We start from the raw sequence: 23,098 nt of genomic DNA, 5'->3' as shown, positions 1-23,098 counted from the left end.
GGATCATTATTGTAATCCCAAAAATATTTAATAAGTAGTTTACTCTTAACACTGAGAAGTAGAAGACATTCTGTTAGCTTGTGCTGATGTTATTTCATGAACAATTCAAATCGCAAAGGAGTTCAAATTGTTAAATCTCATGGGGCAACATAGGCACACTTCTAAAATGCTCCAATCTCTTAATGTAAGTGACTAATTCATCTGTACTTAAGGAAGTGAAATTTTGAGTTTTGGCTAAAGAGAAACTTATACATGTATTATCTATTGCAGCACTTGTATTATTTCTTTAGACAAGGGTCAGCATTAATTATCTTCGAGAAGATAATTCCTGAAGAAGGGCACATGCCCGAAACATCAAATCTCCTGCTTCTTGGATGCTGCCTGAGCTGCTGCGCTTTTCCAGGAACACATTTTCAGCATTAATTATAGTTATCACACTTGCTATTCTTCATTCCAGAAAAAAAACACTTTTTAAAAATTTCTGTCTCGGGTACTGTGAAACCAAGACGTTTTACTAATTTCAATTGCATAGTTAATACTTCAGTAATATTTCTGTAACAGACTTAAAATGTACTTTTTAAACAAAAAGATAATTTTGTGAATGACAAATTTAAGAACTATGATCCTATATGTATCTTTATTGTGTTTGAAGTGTTCTACAAAAGGTTTTGCAATTAACTTTTATGAATAAAGATCTAGTCTCCTTGAAATTCAAATTACATAAACACCTTGCGTTATCATTTTTCAACTGTATTTCTTCCTCCTGCAGTTGATGTCTCTTTGGAATATGGTTTTGCAGGCATAATAAGCCTGTAGTATTTGTCCAAGTGGCCATTTTTCACGTAGATCTTTGGAGGAAAATAGCCTAAGTTTCTATGGAAGGTTAAGCTACAAGGGCCAACTAGCCTCACCACTTTGTGCACAAACATTTGAAAGAGAGTGTTGGAATGATTTCTGACTGTGGAGAAAGAAGCTTTCAAAGCCAAGATTGATACTCTTGTATTATTGCACAGATTTTAGGAAGGCGCTATACCTTTAAGACAGCTAGATGGCATTGCAATATTGTTTAAGAAGGGCGGTAAAGACAAGCTGGGAAACTATAGACCGATGAGCCTGACCTCGGTGGTGGGCAAGTCGTTGGAGGGAATCCTGAGGGACAGGATGTACCTGTATTTGGAAAGGGAAGGACTGATTTGGGATAGTCAACTTGGCTTTGTGCGTGGGAAATCATGTCTCACAAGCTTGATTGAGTTTTTTGAAGATGTAACAAAGAAGATCGATGAGGGCAGAGCAGTAGATATGATCTATATGGACTTCAGTAAGGCGTTCGACAAGGTTCCCCATGGGAGACTGATTAGCAAGGTGAGATCTCATGGAATACAGGGACACGTAGTCATTTGGATACAGAACTGGCTCAAAGGTAGAAGACAGAGGGTGGTGGTGGAGGTTGTTTTTCAGACTGGAGGCCTGTGACCAGTGAAGTGCCACAAGGATCAGTGCTGGGCCCTCTACTTTTTGTCATTTACATAAATGATTTGGATGTGAGCACAAGAGGTACAGTTAGTTAATTTGCAGATGACACCAAATTGGAGGTGTAGTGGACAACGAAGAGGGTTACCTCAGATTACAACAGGATCTTGACCAGATGGGCCAATGGGCTGAGAAGTGGCAGATAATTCAGATAAATTCAGATTTAATTCAGATAAATGCAAGGTTCTGCATTTTGGGAAAGAAAATCTTAGCAGGATTTATACACTTAATGGTAAGGTCCTAGGGAGTGTTGCTGAACAAAGAGACCTTGGAGTGCAGGTTCATAGTTCCTTGAAAGTGGAATCACAGGTAGATAGGATAGTGAAGGCGGCGTTTGGTATGCTTTCCTTTATTGGTCAGAGTATTGAGTACAGGAGTTGGGAGGGTCATGTTGCGGCTGTACAGGATATTGGTTAGGCCACTGTTGGAATATTGCGTGCAATTCTGGTCCCCTTCCTATTGGAAAGATGTTGTGAAACTTGAAAGGGTTCATAAAAGATTTACAAGGATGTTCCCAGGTTATGGAGGATCTGGGCTACAGGAAGAGGCTTAATAAGCTGGGGCTGTTTTTCCTGTAGCGTCGGAGGCTGAGGGGTGACCTTATAGAGGTTTACAAAATTATGTGGGACATGGATAGGATAAATAGACAAAGTCTTTTCCCTGGAGTGGGCAAGTCCAGAATTAGAGGGCATAGGTTTAGGGTGAGAGGGGAAAGATATAAAAGAGACCTAAGGGACAACTTTTTCACGCAAAGGGTGGTACGTGTATGGAATGAGCTGCCAGAGGATGTGGTGGAGGCTGGTACAATTGCAACATTTAAGAGACATTTGGATGGGTATATGAATAGGAAGGGTTTGGAGGGATATCTGGCCGGGCGCTGGCAGGTGGGACTAGATTGGATTGGGATATCTGGTCGGCATGAACGGGTTGGACCGAAGGGTCTGTTTCTATGCTGTACATCTCTGACTATATGTGGCATTCTGGTATAAGCTGTTTTACTTATTCTCTATACAGTGCTTGTGAGTTGTTTAACAAGCTATTCAGTCGGTTAATCAACCACTCATCTATTTATGTACTATATTATCTAAGCATATAACCCAGACTATGTAAATGTGAGACATCATATGAGTGTATGTACTTAATAAAGTTCTAGTTATGAGTCAGTTAGAACACTGTGATATATGCCACATGTGCTATCGTGTACAAAAATAAAAGCACATCAGATATTATGCTTACTATTACCTGCACGAACACATTTTGGCAGGAATCACCAGGAGTAAGAATTTTAATGAAACCTATAGGTATTGACATTAATTGTGATACTCCAAGTTCAACCTCCAGTTAAACCCAATAGCTGTAGTTAAGAACTTATGTTCTGAATTATTACATCATACTGGGTGGTGTTTTGACATTTAACAGTTTTGATCAGCTCCTTTTAAATCAACCAACGTCGCTGACAATTTTAAAACTTGGAGTGGTCGTGCAAATTGTTGAAAATGCTACACATATAGGTTTACATAGTTTAAGAACCGGGAGTGTGTTCCTGGAAAAGCAAAGCACGTCAGGCAGCATCCGAGGAGCCAGAGAATCGACGTTTCAGGCCAGAACCCTTCATCTGCTGTGCTTTCCAGCAACACATTTTTGACTCTGATCTCCAGCTTCTGCAGACCTCACTTTCTCCATTGTTTAAATACCTCCTATCTGGTGTGCTTAATGGACATAGGAAATGATCTTCTGGCATAGCAAAGTTTTTGAACTGTTTATACAGTGTGCAATTTTTCGATTGGTTCAAATCATCTCACTTTCCAATTAGCACTTTGTTCTATAAATTATTTGCATAGTTATTAAAATATAAACAATTGACAACTGTCAACACCAAATTATCAAATTGGTGACAGTATTTTGTTCAGTTCTTCACTGTTCATTTGTTTGTTTGTTCATTCTCTATGCAAAATAATGTTCTACAAAAACAAATTTATAATATAAAGACAGCATATCTTAACAGTTGTGAGGAAAATCACCTCAAATCAGTGGCTTCACTGGTACATAAACACAGACATTGACTGGTTGGTAGAGTAGCTGCTTCTGTGCCATATGTCCTGCATCATCAAATACTTACAAAGTGACCCATCTTGTCCTTCAGTAGAGTGGAAAAAAATGCATTTATTTCACCTGTACATTATGTTTCAGTTGAACTTTGATGTGAAGTTATTGCAATAGGTTCCAAACTCCAATCTAAAGTATTTTTATTTTAACATTCAAATTGAAATGTAAAAATAGCTAAATTTATATTTTGGCTTCTGCAGAAACATTTTCTATCTCTGCCCCAGCTCCAAACTAAATAACCAGGAACATGAATGCTATCTATGTGGCCTGGAAATTGTTTGGCGTGGAATAAGTTGCATGTGTTTGTGCAGCAAATCCACTCAAAAAAGCAAAGTAAAATATCAGTATGAAAAGCACAATACTGTAGACTCTAGAAATCAAAAGGAAAAGCATATCTCATATTTGATTGTCTACCAACAAGGGTTTGCCTAAGCCCTCCAGGGTAATCAAACCGAAAACTCTTTGATCATTCCCTTATCTCTTTTCTCTGTCAGTGCTGTGGGTACATTTGCTCGAGCTCTGGATTGTAGCAGTTCAGTCAGACAACCGAGTTTACACATGAGTGCTGCAGCTGCTTCAAGGGACATTACTCTGGTAAGTTCAATGCAGTTTTACTAGAGACTGGCAAAGGATTTTCAGATAACTGTACATCGAAAAATAACAGTTCAAATTATTTAATAATCCAGTTTAAGTGTCAACGTCATTACTTCCCATTCCATGTCTATACATACCTTTGACATACAGCATTGTGCATATCACTGTGGGAAGCAACTTGGAATGCCTCAATAATGCTGTCACCATTTCAAGTATTGAAATAATTAAATGAGTTCACAAGTATTTATCTTTAGCTGACATTCAAAAAAGAAATCCAGACCAAGGCGTTGTAAATTTATGTTCGGAATGAAGTTAATTGGCGTAAAGTGGAGAAATAGTTTTCACAAGAAGTAGGTATGGGACTATCTTCCTCAAATTTATGTGAATGCTAGGACCTGTTGAAATTTTCAAAATGGAATTGAGATATGAAGCAACCACAATAGGCTTTGGCAGGGTGGGTGTTTGAATAACCTACTCTTGTTATGTTCAATCAGTTGCCATATTTAAATTGTGTTACTCAGTACCTGCTGGGTGAGCTTGTAGAGGTGATGATTCAGAGGTTCATTGCAGTTTGTCACTGCTTTTAGGTGTTGTGTTTTTTCCCCCTGATCTGTGTAAACATTAATTGATAGCTCACTGGGCGACATGGTGGCTCAGTGGTTAGCACTGCAGCCTCAGAGTGCCTCGGACCCGGGTTCAATTCCAGCCTTGGGCAACAGTACAAAACTGTATCGAGTTTGCACATCCTCCCCATGTCTGGGAGGGTTTCCTCCGGGTGCTCCGGTTTCCTCTTGCAATCCAAAAGATGTGCAGGTCAGGTGAATTGACCATGTTCAATGTTGCTATTGCTATAGTGTTAGGTGCATTAGTCAGGGGTAAATATAGGATAGGGGATTGGGTCTGGGTGGGTTACTCTTTGAAGGGTTGGTATGGACTTGTTAGGCCGAAAGGCCTGTTTCCACACTGTAGGGAATCTAATCTAGCTTGCATACTGGTCAGTCCTTTACAGAATAGCACAGGAACAGGCCGTTTGGTTCTTCATGTCTGTGCCGATCATAATCCTGTCTAAACTAATACTTGAACATGAGACATATCCCTCTATTCTCTGCTGGTTCTCATCTACCCCTGTGATGCAACTCTGCTGGTTAAAGGGTTGGATGCTAACTTTGGCTCATGTTTGACGGAGATAGGCTTCATATTTGCACTCAGTTGGGCTTGGTAGGAGAATCGATAATTCTTCCATCAGCTGATATGTTGCCTTTGTTATAGAAGGTACATTTGTTATTTCAACGAACCTTATGATTATTTAAACCTCAGGAAGTATTAATCTGCAAATGTTAAGAGGCGCTGGTTTAATGTATTGTCTTCTCTTTGATCTAGTTGTTAAGTGCCTAGGGAATTTAGCCTTGTGGGATTGGGATGGAGACAGAGATAGGCAGTTGCTGTAGTTCTTTGTTCTTTCTGTGGACACATGCTCACATTCAGTTCATCCTTCTATCTGGCATAATGAAGATTGCTGGTTCTTCTAATGCAAAGAAATTGGTCTGTTCTTTTAGAGTCATAGAGTAATACAGCTTGGAAACAGGCCCTTCAACTCAGACTAATCCATGCTGACCATGGTGTCCACAGCTAGTTCCAATTGCCTGCATTTAGCCCATATCCCTCCAAACCCTTCCCATCCATGTACCTATCCAATTTTTAAAAAAAATATTGCTATTGTACCTGCCTCAACTACTTTCTGTGGCAGCTCATTCCATATACACACCACATTGCGTGAAGGCATTGCCCCTCAGGTCTTTTTTGAATCTTTCCCCTCCACCTTAAACCTGTGACCTCCAGTTTTAATTCCCATCCCTAGGATAAAGACTATATGTATTCACTCTATTTATGCCCCTCATGATTTTATACACCTCAATAAGGTCACCCTCATTCTCCTATGCTCCAAGGAATAAAGTCCTATCCTGGCCAACCTCTCCCTAAAACTCAGACCCATTAGTCCTGGCAATATCCTCGTAAATCTTTTTTTCCTGGCTTTTGAGAATGTGAACAATTGTAATTTAATGAGATCTTCATTACCTAGGTCATGGATTTTTTAAAAAGTATTCATCCTCCATACTGCCTAACTAGATTGAAGATTTGGCTTAATATTCTATCCTGCCTACAATCTGTGTTCCGCTGTCTTGATTATTTTCCTGACAGTTCTTACACTCCATGGCCTTGAGTCGAGATTTCTTTTTGGGGCCATTTTCTGTGGCAGAGACTCAAATTGTTATCTTATTATTTGTCACCACTGAGAATGGTAGGGCCAAATTCTGTATAGATGGTTGATAGTCAAACAGTCGAGAACATTTATCTATCTTGATTGAAAATTGGTGAAGCAGCCTATGCAAATAAATGGCATAGCTTTGGATATATTAGGAATGAATATTGGGCTGAACATTGGCTTTTTGCCCTTTGGGGGAAATCACTTGTTCCTGTTAGTTAGTAGAATTTATGAACCAATCAACTGTTAATGCAGGGTTTCCTCCTGTCTTTCTTGCTCACCCAACACATTTATATGATTCTTAATTTCTGCCTCAGCGTGCCTCCTAACCTAGTTAAAGTGCTCCCATCATCCTTATTTTTCTGAAAGCGCCTTCACATATTTATGAGTACCACCTCATTGGTTTTGGACTGTATTGTTTACATTTCATTTTGAGCCAACTTTACTCTTTCCAAAATATAGAAACTTCCCAGAATTTATTACTTTGCTTTCCCTCTTGATTTTTGTAAGTTTTTCCATTTGTTACTTGCAAGATACTTTTTCTTGATGTCACGTGACGCGACTCTGTGTGCTCACTGGTATTTTGCCCTCTACTCTTTCATATCTCTATGTACTCCTTTTTGATATGTTCTGCATTCTTCTTTTTAAAATCATCCCTTTTTGGAACTCTTGGTTCTGCTTAGATATCATCAACACATGGCAATTTGGACACAGTCCCATTGAGAAACATAGAATAATAGGAGCAGGAATAGGCCATTTGGTTCTTTGTATCTGCTGTACCATTCATTATGATCACAGCTGATCACCCAACTCAGTTGCCTGTTCCTGTGTTTCCCACATTTCCTGTGATCCCTTTAGCCCCAAGCACTATATCCAAGTCCTCCTTGAAATCATAGTGTTTTGACCTCGACTGAATTCCACAGGCTTACTATGCTCTAGGTGAAGAAATTTCTTCTCATTTCAGTCATAAATAGTTTAGCCCATATCCTTGGTTCCTGGTTCTGGACATCCCTCACCTTCAGGAACATCCTTCCTATTCTATCCTGTCTAATCCTGATAGAATCTTATAGGTTTGTGAGATTCCCCATCATTCTTCTGAACTCCAATTAATGAGTCATACAGCATAGAAACAGACAATTTGGTTCAACCAGTCCATGCTGAACATGATCCCAAACTAAATCAGACCTACCTGCCTGCTCCTAGCCCATATCCTCCAAACCTTTCCTAATCGTGAACTAATCAAAGTGTCTTTTAAAAGTTGTAACTGTTCCCACATCCACCACTACCTTGGGAAGTTTACTCCACACGCGAACCACCTTCCGTCTAGAAGAAATCAGTTTGGTAAACCTTTACTGCAGTTTCTGTACAGCAAGAACCTGCACATAATATTTCAGGTGTGGTCTCACCAAGGCCCTGTATAATTGCATTAAGACATCCTTGTATCTGCATTTGAATTTTCCCACTGTGAAGGTCAGTATACCAAAACCATTTCCCTACAAATACTGGTTTCCTTTAGTTCCACCCTTTACTAAACCCTCTGTTCCCCAACATTTCCTGAATAGTATTTGTCACCTCATTTGTAAGCTCAGAACCAAACTATATAAATTCCCCTGTTTCTGACTGTAAGGGACTCATATTTGTCTTCAATCATTTTCTCTTCATATATCTATAGAAATGTTTACAGTCAGTTTTTACAATCTCCACTAGCCTACTCTCATACTCTTATTTTGTCTTTCTTAATCAATCACTTTATCCTACTTTGCTGAATTCTAAACTGCTCCCACTCCTCAAGTCTGTTATTTTTTCTGGCCAATTGTATATCCCTTTCTTGGATCTTAAATTTCCCTTGTAAGTCATGATTTGACTGCTTTTCCCTTTTTTTAACTTTTGTGCCAGACGGAATTGTTGCAGTTCACCCATATGCTGCTTGAATGACTGCCATTGCCTTTCCACAGTCACCTTTTCAGGTAGTATTCCCTAATCTATCATAGTGAAGTTGTACCTCATACCGTCATAGTTTCTTCTATGTAGATTCACCATCCTCGTCTCCAAATCCACTACATCAGTCTCCATTTTGATGAGGAATGCTTTCATTGTAGATGCCCATCCCGTGGAGTCTCAGTGGCTTCTCAGTGTGTTGGCCCAGAAGATTAACCTGTATATGCTCCAGGAATTCTTGCTCCGCGGTATTGTTACTAATTTGATTTGCTCAATATACATGAATATTGAAGTCACTCTTAATAAAAATGATCCTTTATTGAATGCATCTCTAATTTCCATTGAATGTCATTCCAAACATGACCTCTACAGTTTGGATGTCTGTTTACAACCTTCTACACTAATGTTTTATTCTCGTTAGCGTTTCTCAGCTCTACCCATATACATTTCACTTCATTGGAGTAAATATTCTTCCTCACTGTTGATTGATTTCCTCTTTGAACAGCAATGCAACTCTATCACCACCTTTTCATTTTTCTCTGTCTTTCCTAAATACTGAATATTCTTGGACATTCAATTCTCATCCCTCGTCACCCTGCAGACATGTCTCACCAATCCCAGCCATATCAAACTTGTTTTCATCCAGTTACACGATTAATTAATCAATGTTTTTGCAAATTCCCTGTGCATTAAGGCACAAAGCCTTAGGGTTTGTGCTTTTAACATTACTTGCCTTATTCTCATTATTTGCTTCAGGGAGCAGTCACTTTATTGAGAGTTTTCTACAGACCCTTCAGTAACTACAGAGACACTGAGGAGCAGATTTTGGAAAGGCACAGAAGTAATACGATTGTTGTCATGGGTGACTTTAACTTCCCTAACATTGATTGGAACTTCCTTAATTCAAATAGTTTGGATGGAGCAGTTTTTGTCAGGTGTGTCTAGGAACAGCTCCTGACTCAATATGTAAATAGGCTGACTAGTGGGAAGGCCATATTGGATTTGGTGCTTGACAACGAACCAGGCCAGGTGTCCGATCTCTTGGTGGGAGAGCATTTTGGTCACAGTGATTACAATTTCCTAACCTTTGATATAGTCATGGAGAGGGATGGGATGTATGAGAAATTATTTAATTGGGGGAGGGGGAACTAAAATGCTATTAGGCAGGAATTTGGGTGCCTAAATTGGGAACAAATGCTCTCAGAAATGCACGGCAAAAATGTGGAGGTTGTTTGGGGAGCACTTGGTGATAGTGCTGGATAGGTTTGTCCCACTGAGGCAAGGAAGGGATGGTAGGGTGAAGGAATTTTGGGTGACAATGGATGTGAACTCTCTAGTCAAGAGTTAGGAAGAAGCTTACTTAAGGTTGAAGAGATATGGATCAGACAGGGTTAGAAGGTAGCCAGGAAGGAACTGAAGAATGGACTGAGGAAAGCTCGAAGGTGGCATGAAAAAACTTTAGCATAAAGGATTAAGGAAAACCCAAATGCATTCTACACCTTATGTGAAGAACAAGAAGATGGCCAGAGGCCGATCAGGCATAGTGGAGGGAACGTGTGCCTAGAGTCAGAGGAGATAGGCGAGGTCCTGATGAACACTTTGCTTCAGTATTCATTACTGAGAGAGACCTTTATGTTTGTGAGGACAACATGAAACAGGCTGATATGCTTGAATAGGTTGATTTTAAGAATGAGGATGTACTGCAACTTTTGAAAATCATGAGAATAAATAAGTCACCTGGGCCAGACAGGATATACCCAAGGTTACTACAGGAAGTGAGGGAAGATTGATAAGCCATTAGTGATGATCTTTGAGACCTCCCTGTCCACTGGAGTGGTGCCAGATGATTAAAGGGTGGCACATATTATTCCTATGTTCAACAAAGGGAATAGGGATAATCCTGGGAATTATAAACCAGTCAGTCTTAAATCAGTGGTGGGCAAATTATTGGAGAGAATTTTGAGAGACAGGATTTATGATCACTTGGAAAACCATGGCTTGATTAGAGATAATCAGCATGGCTTTGTGAGGGACAGGTCATGCTTCTCAAACCTTATTGAATTCTTTGAAGATGTGACAAAAAACATTGATGCAGTGGATGTAGTGTACATGGATTTTAGCAAGGTGTTTGATATGGTTCCACACAGTAGGCTCAGTCAGAAGGTAAGGAGGCATGGGATACAGGGAAATCTGGCTATCTGGATACAGAATTGACTGTCCCATAGAGGACAGAGGGTGGTAGTGGATAGAAAGTATTCAGCCTGGATCTCAGTGAACAGTGGTGTTCCGCAGGGATCTCTTCTAGGACCTCTGCTGCTTGTGATTTTTATAAATGACCTAGATTAGCAATTGGAAGACTGGGTTAGTAAGTTTGCAGATGACACGAAAGTTGGTGGAGTAGTGAATAGTGTGGAGGGCTATTGTAGGTTGCAACGGGACATTAACAAGATACAGAACTGGGCCCATAAGTGGTAGATTGAGTTCAATCTGGAAAAGTGTGAAATGATTCATTTTGGAAAGTCGAATTTGAATGCAGAATACAGGGTTAAAGGCAGGAAAAATGGCAGAGTGGAGGAACAGAGGGATCTTGGGGTCCATGTCCACAGATCCCTCAAACTTGAGACCCAAGTTGATAGGGTTGTTAAGAAGGCATATGGTGTGTTGGTTTTCATTAGCAGAGGATTGAGTTTAAGAGCCGCAAGGTTATGCTGCAGCGTTGTAGAGACCTGGTTAGACCACACTTAGAATATTGTATTCATTTCTGGTTGCCTCACTGTAGGAAACTTCAGAGAGGGTGCAGAGGATATTTATCAGCATGCCGCCTGGACTGAAGGGCATGTCTTATGAAGTTCAGTTGAGAGAGATCGGGCTTTTCTCATTGGAGCGAGTAATGATGAGAGGTGACTTGATAGAGGTGTACAAGATGATGAGAGGCATAGATAGAGTGGATAGCCAAAGATTTTTTCCCAGGATGGAAATGGCTATAATTTTAAAGTAATTGGAGGAAGGTTTAAGGGAGATGTCAGAGGTCAGTTTGATTAGATTAGATTAGACTTACAGTGTGGAAACAAGCCCTTCGGCCCAACAAGTCCACACCGACCCGCCGAAGCGCAAACCACCCATACCCCTACATTTACCCCTTACCTAACACTACGGGCAATTTAGCATGGCCAATTCACCTGACCTGCACATCTTTGGACAGTGGGAGGAAACCGGAGCACCCGGAGGAAACCCACGCAGACACGGGGAGAACGTGCAAACTCCACACAGTCAGTCGCCTGAGTCGGGAATTGAACCCGGGTCTCAGGTGCTGTGAGGCAGCAGTGCTAACCACTGTGCCACCGTGCCGCCCAGTTCTTTAGACAGAGAGAGGTTGGTGCATGGAATGCACTGCCAGTGGACAGTGGGGGCATTTAATTGGCTCTTGGATAAGCACATGGAAGATAATACAATGAAGTGTATGTAGGTTAGTTTGATCTGAAAAGTTCGGCACATTGAGGGCCAAACAGCCTGTACTGTGATGAACTGTTCTATGTTCTATTTGTCACTGAGGCCCTGTTTGATCCCGGTCCTTGATTTCTCTGCCCACTACTTGTCTTTTTCCCATTTCTGGTATTGAGTTCTTGTCATTGAAGCTCTTTCTCTGACTCCTTGCATAGGTCCCAATCCCGTTACTTTAAAACCTTCCAACTACTCTAGTAAATGCTTCCACTCGGACAGCAGTCTCTGTCCTGCTAGGGATGACTAGTCGAGTTTTAACTGATCCTGTCTTTCCAAAAACCAGTTCCAATGCTCCAGGAATCTGAAGCCCTTGCATCAAATCTATTCATCCACATGTTCATTTGATATATCATGTTATTTCTTCTCTGATTGGCACATGGCATTGGTAATACTCCCACTGAGATCACCATTCTTGAGGTTCTACTTTTCAATCTATTTCTTAATTGCCTATATTCTGTTTTTAAGTTTAAACGAAAGAGTGTGTTCCTATATCGTATATACCAATGTGTACCAAACCCTCCCCCTGCAAAATGCATGGTAGTTGCTCTGAGACATTCTTGGCCCAAACATCAGAGAGGCAGCATACCATCCTGGAGTCTTGTTTGTGACTACGGAAACAATTGAATCTCTGATAACTGTTGCATTTGGGTGCTTATTACTACTTCATGCAGCAAAGCCAATTGTGGTAGAATGAATTTGCTTATTGCTATTTTCCCTTGAGATGTCTTTTCTTTCAATAGTATTTAAAGTCACAGAAAATTCCTGCTCTGCTTGGTGGTCAACCATTCCCTTCCTGCCTGTGGAGTCTTAGTTTGTATTGTGACCACCTCCTTATACATTCTACCCACGGAACAGTTTGCCTCACAGATATTCCATAATGACCCCAGCCACCCCTTTAGCTCAGAAATCAGGCTTCTCGGAGCTTTGAGCTCTTCTGCCAGGGCTTACACTTTAGATCAAATCTTTTAGAAGAGACTTAATTCTATCGAAGAAATCTCCTGGTGCAATTTCAGGGCAGCTGCTCTATCCAAGCTGCAGTGGCAGATTATTTACAATATACTTTTTTATATCTCTTTGCAGTAGATATGCAATATATGATAAGCTGGTTTTGGCCCATTTAATACGTTTTCAATTTTATCGCTGTCTAGTTCGAAGCCAGTTTGTAGCTTTATGTACTCTGGTTCTCTCCTCAAGGTTACGCTATCAGCTGTGTAGGGTGTTAATTTGGAACTCTGTTACCTTTATGGTCACAGAAACAATGGGTCAGTTTTGTTCTTTTGGGAAAAATCTGCAGCTCTTCCCATCATGTCTTTCTGTTGTTAGTCAGGGTACTGTTACGATATAGAAGTGAACCCCTCTGGTAATTGAACGAAACGTCCAGAAAAGCTTGCCTCGCCTCATAATCTGTTAAAATATGGGTGACAGAGAACTCCCAAATTCCACTATTTAAGGAAAGTAACATTAAACAACAACTATTCACAATGCTAAGCCCCCCTTTCTCTAAGCTACTTACAATTTGTCTCCAACTCTATAACAATATGCTGTTCCAATAAAATGCTAAAATTACATCAACTTAATTTCAAAACCTCATAGTCGCCGTCTTTTTCTCTGTCTTCACTCCTGGCTGAGGATCTCCCTGGGTCACCATCTTTCTTTTCCCTCGAGTATGTTTCACATGAAAATGGACCTTTGATAGAGAGTGTTTCCTAATTTCTTGGAGAGCAAGATTTTAGAGGAGCAGTTAACTCTCTCTCTGTTCTGCTCTCTGACCAGTTTTCAAAACATTTACCTTTTTATATCCTCAACATCGGATTGTCTCATTGGTTCGATGTTGGCAAAACAATAAATTTAAAGTCGATTGGATTTTAGTGTCGGGCATAATTTAAACTGGTTAAATTCAAATTGTTGTCCAAACAGCAACCAAACTCGGGTATTCATTTCACAACCAAATGTTACATATTTTCAACTTTCCAGTACACACTGGTGCTGCCATGCAGTCATATACACAGGTGCTTTCAAGCTCGCAGTTCAGAACATCATTCTCTCTCTCTCAAAGGTACAGCACACGCCTTCAACTTCAATATCCCACCCTCCTTAAGAAAAAAATGATCCATCATAATGAAGAGATGGCTTCATTTTTTTTTCTAATTCTTAATCCCATCATGGAGAAATACATATATGCACTCATATATAACATTAGAATCAGTCAAATCTTCTCCACTTTTTTTCTTTAAATCCACGATAACTCATCGACTGTCACATATTTACAACCCACAACATGTGCAATTTGTAAATTAAAAGTCTGTAACATAAGTCTCATACTTTCTAATAGTCACATATTTTTGTCTTTAAATCTTTTTAACGTAATTTGAGGCACATCGAAATCCACTACATCTGGATTTGATTCCTCACTCTGCGGGGCATTAATTAACATCTGTTTTTCCAGTTTCCAGTCTTTATTATAATAAGGTTTCAACATATTCACATGATAAACCTGAGACAGTTATTTTTTCTATCCAGCGTCTTTACCAGATAGTTTACTCAAAAGTTGACTCAACTTTTTCTAAATTTGATAAGGACCACTAAACCTGGCTTTGAAGGGATCCCATCCCCATGGGAAAACATCCGAATTTTAGAGTTTTAATCTGCCACCTGCTGCATTCTATGCTGTACCCTCTTCAGGTGCTGTTGAGCTAACTCAGCTACCCGATTTAACCTCTCCCTCACCTCAGGTACACAATCCAAGTGTGAGATCTCTGACTTCAGTCCTATCAATTTTTCTATAATTAATTTCAAAAGTCCTCTCACTTCATGTTTGAATATTAACTCAAAGGGAGTAAACTGAGTAGATTTGTATCAGGCATCTCTAGTGGCAAACAGGATGAATGAAATACCATTATCCCAGTCATTCGGGTAATCCTGACAGTACACTCTTCACATAGTCTTCAGGGTTTGATGCCACCTTTCCAAGGCTCCCTGGGATTCAGGGTAGTACACATTTGATTTAAAGTGCTAAATGTTTAAGCTGTCCATGACTGTCTTAAACAGTCTAGCAGTAAAATTAGACCCTTGGTCTGACTGAATCTCTCTGGGTAGCCCATCTACTAAGTGCTCTACCATCCTTTTTGCCTTAATACTCCATAATGGAATTGCCTTTCGGAATCTAGTAGACACATCCATTAATAGCTAGTAAGTGCTGGTTCCCAATTTTTCCCTACACAATCAATCATAACTCATGTGAAAGGTTCTTCCAATGTGGGAATTGGCAACAAAAGTGCTGGTTTCTTTAATGCCTATAGGTTTCCTCCCATTCGGCACATATAAAATGTACGGCAAAATTTAACCACAGCCTTATGCAGTCCAGGCCAATAGAAGTGCTTTCGTATCTTAGCATAAGGCTTCTTCACCTTGATGACCTCCTACTGGTAATCCATGTACTACCCATAATACCTCCTTCTGTATGTGACCGGCAACACAACCTGATGCACTGCTGCCCATCTATCCTCTGTACTAATCTGCTGTGGCCTCCGTTTTTATCTTAGGATTCTATCTTTAAGGTAATAACCCTCGGGAATTCATTCTATTTCTTTTCTAGGTATGCATCTATATATATCTTTTATTGTCTTGTCTTTCTGTCGTAAGTCCTTTAGCCTTTCAGGACTAAACATCTGCCTAACTCTCTGCCTGTTCAGGCTTTTCCTGCACCATTACGTCAAACAGGGTGTCCGCTAACCGAACCTCAAACATTTTGTGTTTCTCTTTAATTTTTGCTTTTTTCTGTGACTTAAGATCTTCTTATGACACAGTCTGGAGAAAGTCCAGGGTATTTTTCTTTTAACTCCTCAATTTCCTGGTCTTCCTTTCGCTTCTCCATAATGAGGGGTATTGCTCCCATTTTGGATCCTGCTAAATTGTTCCAAGAACAAACTATTCCTGGAACTGACACTCTGTCAATCACTCCCACTGATACTTCCCAGTCTTGATTTGGCTCTCTAACCTGATCTTACACAGGGGAACGCTAAATTTCTGTCCATCTATTTCACAAATTAGCAGTCTGTCATGTAATATGTCAGAATGAGTGCAAATATTTGCATCTCTTACTATTAGAGACTGATTAGCTCTCATATATCTTAAAATTGTAACTGTCTTTTCTCCCCCTGTTGTTCCTGAATAAACTTTATCCACACAGGTGATGACTTTATAGAGATTGGGCACTAACTCACTACCTAGCCCCTGCCTAGGCTGCGCACTTTCCTGTAGCTCCTTGACTTTTCCTGGGATTTCTGTTACTACTTTCACTAATCCCACTGGCTTATCCTTTTTTACCACATCTTTTTTCCACAGTGCCTTTCTTCAATGACTAGTATTGTGATCTTATGTGTCCCACCTTCTGGCAGTGAAAACACCTTTTCCAAGTGCTCTTAAACCATTGGCTCTATAATTTTGTGTGTCCACTCCATTACAGTAAAAACATCTGAGGCCTTTCACCTCCTTTCCACCCCCTTGGGCTTCTTTTTCCAGCTGTGGTAAACTAATCACAGTGTGATCTATTCTTTGTTTTGTAGTGAATGATCTCCCCTTCTCCCAATTTCTGGCCCTCACAGGATGAAATAGTTAGAAGCTAAATTTTGCCTTATGTACCAATGCATATTCATCTGCCATCTCCAACGCTCTTCTCACTTCTTGAACTTTCTGATCATCGACATAAGTTCTTATTATCTCTGGAAGTAAGTTTTCAAACTCCTCCAGCAGAATAATCTCTCTTAATGCCTCACATATCTATTTTTAAGGCCTACACCCCTCTTATTCAAAATGACTATGTTTAATTCTTTTAAACCCAACACAAGTCTGACCTGGTTCCTCCTTTATGTTTCTGAATCGCTTCTGGTACCAGTTCATAAGCACTCAAGATAGCCTTTTAGATGTCTGCATAATCTGTTGACCTGTCATCTGACAGCACTGCAAATACCTCACTAGCCCTGCCTCCCAGCTTAGTCTGAACTATCATTACTCACAAGCTGTCTGGCCAGTTTTTCAAATGAAATAAATAAGTCTTTGACATCTTTCTCATCAAAATGTGGCAATGCTTTAATATTTGTATACATCCCTACCTTCTCTCTTCTTCTCCATCTGAGTAAATTGACTTTCCTGACTAACTCGCAACTTCTGTAGTTCAAATTCTCTCTTTCTTTTTTGCTCAGCTAAGAACCTCCTCTCCCTTTTTCTTTGAAAATGGCTCTTCTTTCCCTTTCTTTATCTGCTAACTCTATTTGCCTCAATTGCAATTTTAAGTTTTTCTAACTCTACTGTACTTGCCTGTTTCTCTGTATTGTAGACCAGGCCAGACCCCTCAAACCATTTCAAGAAAGTAGCCTGGACCCTAACTTTGCTATCTTTTTTTGGCAGGTGTACTGTGGATATTCCAGGAGTGATGCAACTGGTCAAATCACTTAGTCTTAAACAAATCAGAATTTATTGACAAGATTTGAATAAAACACAAAACAAAAGAAAACAGAATACCAAATAAAGTAACCTATCAAAAAACCAACAGATCATCCCAAGTTAATGATGCTGTTCCAAATACTTGCAACAATCCCTACAAACGTCCCTTGGCATGAAAAGGTAAAATCAAACATCAAGAGAGAAGTCAGGGAGAGAGGACCATCATGGACCTGCTTCTTTGAGTCAGCAGCTTCACAACTGCCTGACTGCTTTCAGTGAATAACCAGACCAAACCAAAGGAAAGCTGAGCTGGGAGCAGGTCTCTCCATTTTCATTGTACAAGTGTTTTTTTTAAAACTTAAGTGTTTTGCCTGAGGCAACATCTATTAGCTACAATCAAATTGGCCGTAAAACCCTTCAAACTTAGACTTTTTGGAGCCTGTGTTTTTATGACCTCTTTGGTAAAAATGAAGCCAAGGACTACATAACCTTGTTAAAGGAGCAGCATCATCACTCTCTGATATACCTAAGTGCTTGACCAACTCCATTATAATTTCAGCTTTCCTGTTGTCCCTGGTTAAACACAATTCAAATCTATTTGCTAATTTTAAAAGTATGTCCTTCCTGTATCTTTCTAAATTTTATTGGCAAATTTGGGAAGCATCTTCAAACCCCAGAATGTCTTTAGCAATGTTAAGAGCCGTTTCCCTCACTTAATTTAACTGAAGTTAAACAAATTTTCTCACCTAAGTGTATTTAAAGATCTAGGACACTAATCGCCAAGTTTTAAAATCTGCTGGAATCTTTCATACCTTTTTGGTAGCTTTACAGGCATTCTTACTTTACACAATTGCGAGATCTCATAATTTTCAATGAGAGCCTGAGCCTGGTTGTTGTTATAGCTTCGGATCTTCAGAACAACAAGGCACATCAAAAGTTTCCAAAGAGCTTATTTTGTACAGCTCAAGCTCAAAGCGCACAGAATCCCCACCCCCCACCTCCACGTTTACTATTGGTCAGCAGCGCTGAGTTGTCTCGCTGTAACTGGACCATTTGGTTCTTAACCCGAACAAAGTACTGCCATGCTCAGCAATTTCAATGTATACACTGTATTCAAGTACATTCCTTCCAAACCATTTTCCAGCTGCACCGTGTTAATTATCAGTTAGATACTTGCCTATCATTTAAAGACCTTTTAAAATTCTTATTAATCTCACTATAGGAAATACTAAAAAATATTGATTTTTATCAAATGTTATAGTGTCAGCTCCAGCAAAATTATGCGGTTGCACATAATGTTAGAATTCTTTAACTAACAAGTTGTGAATAGATTGATTAAATAATTTGAGAGATCAGTGTGAAATGTTCTTATCTATGTCTTATGCGTCAACAACTGCAGCTGACCTTGAGTCTACAAAGCTACTATTGTTCTATTTGTGAAGCCTACATTAAGCAAATATTTTCCCAAGCTCTCTGACCACGGTCAGCCATAGGCAGCTGTTGGCCATATTGTGCTGCTCAGTCATAGGCAGCCCTAACAACAATAGTGCTGTCAGCAAAGTCCATCCAAATTCCTATTTTTTTTATTTCACTTCCCAGTTTTCCCTATGCCATGGTAATTCTTAATTTCGTTGTATGGCTCTCTGACACGGATTTCTGATGATTTGCTAATATTGGCTCAGCAAACAATTTGTCTGCACCATCTAATGCATGCCCTTCAATTTACATATTGTCAAACATTTGGTATTGACGCATACTTGTGCATAAACTTTAGATCATGTTATTATTTTCATTGTTTTTTATCTCACTACTTACCAGCATAAATTGTTAGCTCAGCATTTTCTGTTGAATTTTATTGTTAGCTGCAATAATGTTGGAACATCTCAACATAAAGTACTTTCCCAATTCCATCACCAGCATGGGTATATGTATTCTGTTAATGAATTTAAGTTGTTTTCTGTTGTACAACAAAACCAGCATTTATTTGTCACCTAACTTCATTTATATCACCTTAAATATTTTTCCCAAGAGAAAAGTAGCTTAATGTCCTTTATATCTACATTTCTGGTATCTTGAAATAAATTGAGTGATTAATCACTATCCTTTACAAGGTGGTGATTTTGGCCAGAGTTTGGTAAAGGAGGCATCAAATAGCCAATACATTTTTCAGCTCCAAACACTTTTGTCCTCCATGGTGTTGAAATTGCTGGCTGATAATGACCTACTGAGGCAAGGAGGCCATTTGGAACCTGAGTGAAACAGGGTAAGCAACTGTACGCCCCCTTAAACAAACAGATTGTAGGAATGTGAAATAGAGTTCAAGAACAAAGAAAACTATAAGTTAAAGTGGATGTCTTCAAAGCCAACTCAAATGCAGAAAGAAATAAAAAGAGGGAGGGAAAATGCTTGCATTAAAGGAGAGAGACATAATCGAAATGCTACAAAGTTTTGATGGAAATTTTATATTTTTTATAATCTCCAATAATTAATACCTAAATAAATGGAACTCCACTCTTGTTTAAATGATTCATGATTTGAGAGGTGTTCAAGAATTATCTTATTATTAAAAGGTTACTTATAATTGAAGTAATGACTCAACTTTCTGCGTGCAGTTTGCGTTTGCACTGTAAATGCGGCAACTACACAATATTCAGTGTTTGTCATGGAGGGCAGACAGTAAAATCTGCAAAGCTAGTTAAGAAATATACCAACCTGCACAGCTACTTTTGGATATTTGTGTCCAAACATGCATCAACACCATGCTTCATGTTACTGTATCAGTTACATGTCAAAGATGATGAACACCAATAGCCACCTTGCCGTTTTAACTTGCAATAATATCTCTTACTTCTTCCTGATCAATGTCAGTTTACGGCTTTGATGTTTGCTCAACGTTTGAATTCTGGCCACATGAATGTCATCATCATGGAGTTATTATTGGTCTTTATTTCTGTTCATTCATGGGATGTAGGTGTCACAGGCTAGGCCAGTAATTATTGCTCATCCCTGGTTGCACCGAGATGATGGTGAGCTACCTTCTTGAACCACTGCAGTCCATATGATGTAGGAAACCCTACATTGCCATTTGGGAAGAATTTCCACGATTTTTGACCCAGTGATATTGAAGGAACAGAAATATATTTCCAAGTCATGATGGTGTGCAGCTTGGAGTGGAATTTCAGGTGGTGATGTTCCTACGGACCTGCTGCTCTTGTCCTCCTTGGTAGAAGTGGTCGTAGGTTCGGACAATACTGTCTAATGATCTTTGCTGAAGATCTGTCATGCATCATACTTACTGTTGCTACTGAACAATGTTTATGGATGTGATGCCAATCAAATAGGCTGCTTTGTCCTGGATGGTGTAAAGTTCTTGAGTGTTGCTGGAGCTGTTTTCTGTGTAGTGCAGATGTTTATAAGTTATTTTCTATTTTCCAGTGTTTTGACTTTGGAAATGCTTGTTAAGCCTTGAGAAAACAGCTTTAATTTGTTTTGTATGTGTAGAGTTATATTTATCCTTATGTAAAGCATCAAGATGGGTGAGACTTGCGGCATCAGACTATGGAGTAAGCAGAAGAGATTGCTCTTTTTGTTAAATATTGATTCTTGACTGTACAGCCAGACCTAAAATACATGCAAGATAGAAAAGAACATTTTCTTTCAATAGGAGAAAGACTGTATCTGAGCAGAGTGTATTGGAAATGTTTTAATTCACTTGTTATCAGAAGCAATTATGTATCTCTTCCAGCTGTGCAAAAGATGAAACTAATCATAGTTATAGTTTTGCCTTTATGCTTGCCAGACCTCATGTTTTTCTACCTATTAAATTTATTGAAAAGAAGTTAACAATTGATGAGCACAGAAGCAGAAATATCTGCCTCTTTATTTTACAGCAACTAGTTATTTATTTGTCACAGAGTTTTTTGTTACACAGGAGTTTTGCCAGCTGGCGTCTTGCTACTGGGGGACTTCAGTGAACAAAAATCAGTGAATTTATTTTTTATGCTTAAACATGCTGTGAAAGGATATTGGGTTGTGATGCTCTGCGTTAGTTGATGTGAAGTTCAGGCAGATTAATGAAAATAAATAGCAAATAGAATTCCAAAAATAGCAGTGGTGTACTTAACTGGGTCTATCAGAATGGAGTGATTTGAAAAATTACTTTGAACAAACATCTGGGTTGGATGCATGAATCTCGTACCATTTACTTGGGGTAAGAGGGGGTTTGAAAATCTTCTTGAATAAAGGCAGACCTAACTTGCTGAATTCATTGTTGAAGTGAGGATAAACAAATGTTCCCTGCCAATTGATGAATATTTCAAAAAGTCTACTTATGTCCAGCACCTTCTGAAGCAACCAAGCTTTCTACTGCAACATGTCATTAACAGGGAACAATTTAAATTGTTCTAAATCTAAATCATTATATATATTACAAACAACAAAGGTCCCGGCACTGATTCTTAAGGAACACCACTGGTCATGTACCTTCAGTCAGAAAGTCGTCCATAACTACCCTTTGTTCTTTATGACCAAGCCAATTTTGTATCCAACTTGCCAACTTACCATGGATGCGATGTGACTTAAACCATCTGGACCAGCCTACAATGAGGCACCTTGTCACATGCTTTAGTAAAGTCCATGTAAACAACATCCATTGCCATACACCGATTTACAATCTTCGTTACTTACTCAAAAAAAACTCGATCAGGTTTGTGAGACAGGATCTCCTCCACATAAATCTGTGATAACTATCTCTAATAAGTCTTCCCCAAATGAGTAAATCTTGTCCCGAAGAAAGTTCCCTCAGAATTTCCCTACCATTTATGTAAGGTTCATTGGTGCATCATTTTCTGGATTATCCCTGTTAACCTTAAACAGCGAAACACTATTGGCTGCTCTCCAGTCTTCTGTGACTTTGCCAATGGCTAAAAAAGATTCAGAGATCTCTGTCACGGCACCAGCAATCACCTTCCTTGCCTCTTTCAGTGGCGTGCATTTAAAAACTTGCCACAGTCTTAATGATATGACTTATTCTATCATTTGATTTTATTGGACTTTTGCTATCAGGAAGAGGGAGTTCTGAATCAACGATATATGGTGAAGTTATGCGAGGCATAAGCATTTCTTACTTGTGGTCGATGCGATGCTAGTTCTTATCTAATCTCTTGCACGACTTGAACCTGGTTCGTGTGTAAAGAAGACTGGGTCTCCATTTAGCATAGCGTAGCACACTCACCCCTAAGTCTACACGTTGTTGGTTTAAGCCCCATTTCAGAAAATTGAATAGAAAATGCATGTGCCCACTGCAGTTCCATACTGCCAGAGATGCCATCTTTTGGATAGATACCAAACTACGACTTCATCTGCTCTTTCGATATTGAACATCAGACCCCTTTGGAAAGTGTTAATTGTCCTAATGTTATTGAACACATTAAAATAAATGTGATGACTATTTATAGTATTATCTATAAATTAGTTCCTAAAGGTGTTTTATTCACTTACCGTCACATTGAACAAAGCTAAAAATGTTTATTTTTGTTCATGATGAATTTAGTGTTAGTGGCACTTTGAAAGGGTGTGACACTTACTTCTCATGACTTTCTATAATTGATTAGGAAGAAGGGAAAATAACAAATTGGTTTCTTCAAATACTAACCAATTTCTGCTTTTATTTGTATCTTTTGTCAGAGGACTATTCATTTGAGATATCAAGTGACCCACTCCAAT

General features: G+C 39.3%; 1 protein-coding gene across 2 annotated transcripts in view; it reads left to right on the top strand.

The window, feature by feature from the left end:
- mta3 (metastasis associated 1 family, member 3) overlaps positions 1–23,098 on the top strand; it is a 154,776-nt gene that overhangs the window by 115,337 nt on the left and 16,341 nt on the right. For both annotated transcript variants that reach the window (XM_060831404.1, XM_060831405.1), the window contains one exon: positions 4,131–4,230. In XM_060831404.1, the coding sequence (XP_060687387.1) occupies positions 4,131–4,230 (100 nt within the window). The remainder of the gene's footprint in view (positions 1–4,130; positions 4,231–23,098) is intronic.

This window comes from Hemiscyllium ocellatum, chromosome 10 (genome assembly GCF_020745735.1).
Source record: "Hemiscyllium ocellatum isolate sHemOce1 chromosome 10, sHemOce1.pat.X.cur, whole genome shotgun sequence".
NCBI classification, from domain to species: domain Eukaryota; kingdom Metazoa; phylum Chordata; class Chondrichthyes; order Orectolobiformes; family Hemiscylliidae; genus Hemiscyllium; species Hemiscyllium ocellatum.
This window is presented reverse-complemented; position numbering and strand designations above follow the sequence as displayed.